The sequence below is a fragment of the Castanea sativa genome, chromosome 3 (assembly GCF_040712315.1).
Source record: "Castanea sativa cultivar Marrone di Chiusa Pesio chromosome 3, ASM4071231v1".
In the NCBI taxonomy this organism is placed as follows: domain Eukaryota; kingdom Viridiplantae; phylum Streptophyta; class Magnoliopsida; order Fagales; family Fagaceae; genus Castanea; species Castanea sativa.
Genome location: NC_134015.1, coordinates 4,282,597 through 4,285,081, shown reverse-complemented (window position 1 = coordinate 4,285,081; position 2,485 = coordinate 4,282,597). Strand labels below are relative to the sequence as shown.

General features: G+C 46.6%; 1 protein-coding gene across 1 annotated transcript; it reads right to left on the bottom strand.

The window, feature by feature from the left end:
* Positions 1-464: 464 nt before the first annotated feature.
* Positions 465-2,251, bottom strand: LOC142628360 (uncharacterized). The gene is made up of 2 exons (XM_075802474.1): positions 1,572-2,251; positions 465-504 (listed from the first exon to the last, which is right to left on the bottom strand). The coding sequence occupies exons 1-2, from the start codon at positions 2,249-2,251 to the stop codon at positions 465-467; spliced, it is 720 nt and encodes a 239-aa protein (XP_075658589.1).
* Positions 2,252-2,485: the final 234 nt, after the last annotated feature.

Here is a 2,485-nt window from a genome sequence, read left to right as displayed (position 1 = left end):
TCATACCGGTAGATCATATTGTTCATGGAAAATAATAAAAAAAACTTCGGCTTTAATAAGTAAAAACTACGACTGTTTAAAAAAAAATGAACTGGAAACAAAGAGGTAGATGTTGTCTATGCCCCCTTGACTACTGGTAGTATTTCTTCAGGTGCTCTGTATTCTATGGATGGCTCAGTTTTCTTCCGTCTAACGTCTCCAAGTAGTACGTTCCTTTCCTATGCCATGAAATAATTCTGTACGGTCCTTCCTAGTTAGGACCTAGTTTTCCTTGGGAGGCATCCTTTATAGAGCCGAGTACTTTTCGTAACACCAGATCTCCCACCTGGAAGTCCCTGTGCTTGACCTTGGAGTTGTAATGTTTTGCCATCATATCTTGGTATCGCGCTAGTCTTTGTGCAGCTGCCGCCCTAACCTCGTCTACAAGGTCAAGTTGTAAACGTAATGCTTCGTTATTCTTGCTCTCATCGTAGCTTTCCACACGGTAGCTTGCTAATCCTACCTCTGCCAGTATGAGGGTTTCAGTACCATACGCCAATCGAAATGGTGTCTCTCCTGTTGGTGTTCTCGCCGTTGTCCTGTATGCCCATAAAACACTTGGTAGTTCGTCCGGCCAGATGCCCTTTGCCCCCTCGAGCCGGGTCTTGAGAATCTTTAACAAGGACTGGTTCGTGACTTCAACTTGTCTGTTGGCCTGTGGGTGGGCGGGTGATGAGTAGTGATTTTTGATTCCAAGTTGAGAACAAAAGTCTCTGAACGTGTCGTTGTCGAATTGTTTCCCGTTGTCTGAAACGAGCACCCTCGGAATTTCATATCTGCAAATAATACTCCTCCACACAAAGCTACGGATGTTTTTCTCCGTGATAGTAGCCAGAGCTTCTGCTTCCATCCATTTGGTGAAGTAGTCGATACCAACCACCAAGAACTTCAGCTGCCTTACCACTGTTGGGAATGGACCCATGATGTCTAACCCCCATTGTGCAAACGGCCATGGAGCCGTCATAGGGGTGAGTTCTTCCGTTGGCTGCCTAATGAGATTGCCAAATCGTTGACACTTGTCGCAAGCTTTAACGTATGTATGGGCATCTTTTTGCATTGTTGGCCAGTAGTATCCTGCTCGGAGTAGCTTGTGCACTAGAGACCTTGATCTAGAATGGTTCCCACAAATTCCTTCATGGATCTCCCTTATCACGTAGTCTGCTTCTCCGCGGCCGAGGCATCTTAGATATGGTCGGGAGAACCCTCTTTTGTATAGGACATTTTTAATCAAGATGAACCGGGTAGCTTTAACCTTCGACTTCCTTGCGTCTTCTTTGTTCTCGGGCAGCTTGCCTTCCTTGAGATACCCCATAATTAGGGCCGTCCAACCACTCTCAATGCTTACCTCCTGCATGCTAATGTCATCTAATAATGATGAAAGCTGGACGAAGGACAATACCTATTTAGGGACGATCATGGGTTCGGCCGAAGCTGCCTTTGCGAGTCGATCCGCTTCTTGGTTCTCCTCTCTTGGGATTTGAATCATCGTGAATTGGAGGCCATTCGTTCGACCCTTCACTTCCCCGAGGTACCCTTTCATCCTCTCATTCTTAAAATCATAGCTCTCATTAACTTGACTAGCCACGATTTGAGAATTGGAGTAGACGACCGCCTTCCTAGCCCTTGCCGCTATTGCAAGCTCCAGTCCCGCAATCAGGGCCTCGTACTCCGCTTCGTTGTTAGTAGTGGTGAAGTCTAGATGGATCATGCATTCAATCTTGTCTCCTTCTGAGGTGTGGAGTACGACTCCGACACCCCTAGCATGCTTATTGGAAGATCTGTCTGTGTGAATTCTCCATGTGGGCGTCTCTTCTGCCCTCTGCTCCTCTGCGGTAGTGAATTCCGCAATGAAGTCTGCCAATATCTGTCCTTTTACTACCGTCCGTGGCTGATATTGGATATCATATTCACTTATCTCAATTGCCCATAGAGCCATCCGTCCAGCAGTTTCGGGATTGCTCATTGCCCTCCATAAGGGTTTATCCGTCAGGACATTTATGGTGTGAGCTTGAAAATATGGCTTGAGCTTCCGAGCCGCAGTCACAAGAGCAAATGCGAGTTTTTCCATCCGAGGGTATCTTTCTTCTACTCCTCTTAGTGCCCGGCTTATAAAGTACACGGGCTTTTGTATCTTTCCTTCTTCTCTGATAAGAGCTACACTGACCGCGGCTGATGAGACGGCAAGGTACATGAACAATTCTTCCCCCGGCATAGATGGGCTAAGCAACAGCGGCGCTTAGAGATATATCTTCAACTCTTCAAATGCCTTTTGGCACTCGTCCGTCCATTCGAAAGATCTCTTTAGTGTTCGGAAGAAGGGAAGGCATTTGTCCGTGCTCTAGATACGAACCTGTTTAAGGCTGCTATCTTCCCGGTCAAGCTTTGTACTTCCTTTACCATCCTTGGAGGAGATAATTCCATAATCGCCTTTACTTTCTCTGGGTTG

Excerpts from the sequence above, each read along its gene's own strand:
- LOC142628360 (XM_075802474.1), bottom strand. The coding sequence starts at position 2,251 with ATGCCGGGGGAAGAATTGTTCATGTACCTTGCCGTCTCATCAGCCGCG. Across the intron at positions 505-1,571 it reads AAGAATGAGAGGATGAAAGG|AGGTAGGATTAGCAAGCTAC; the intron begins GTACCTCGGGGA and ends TCATACTGGCAG.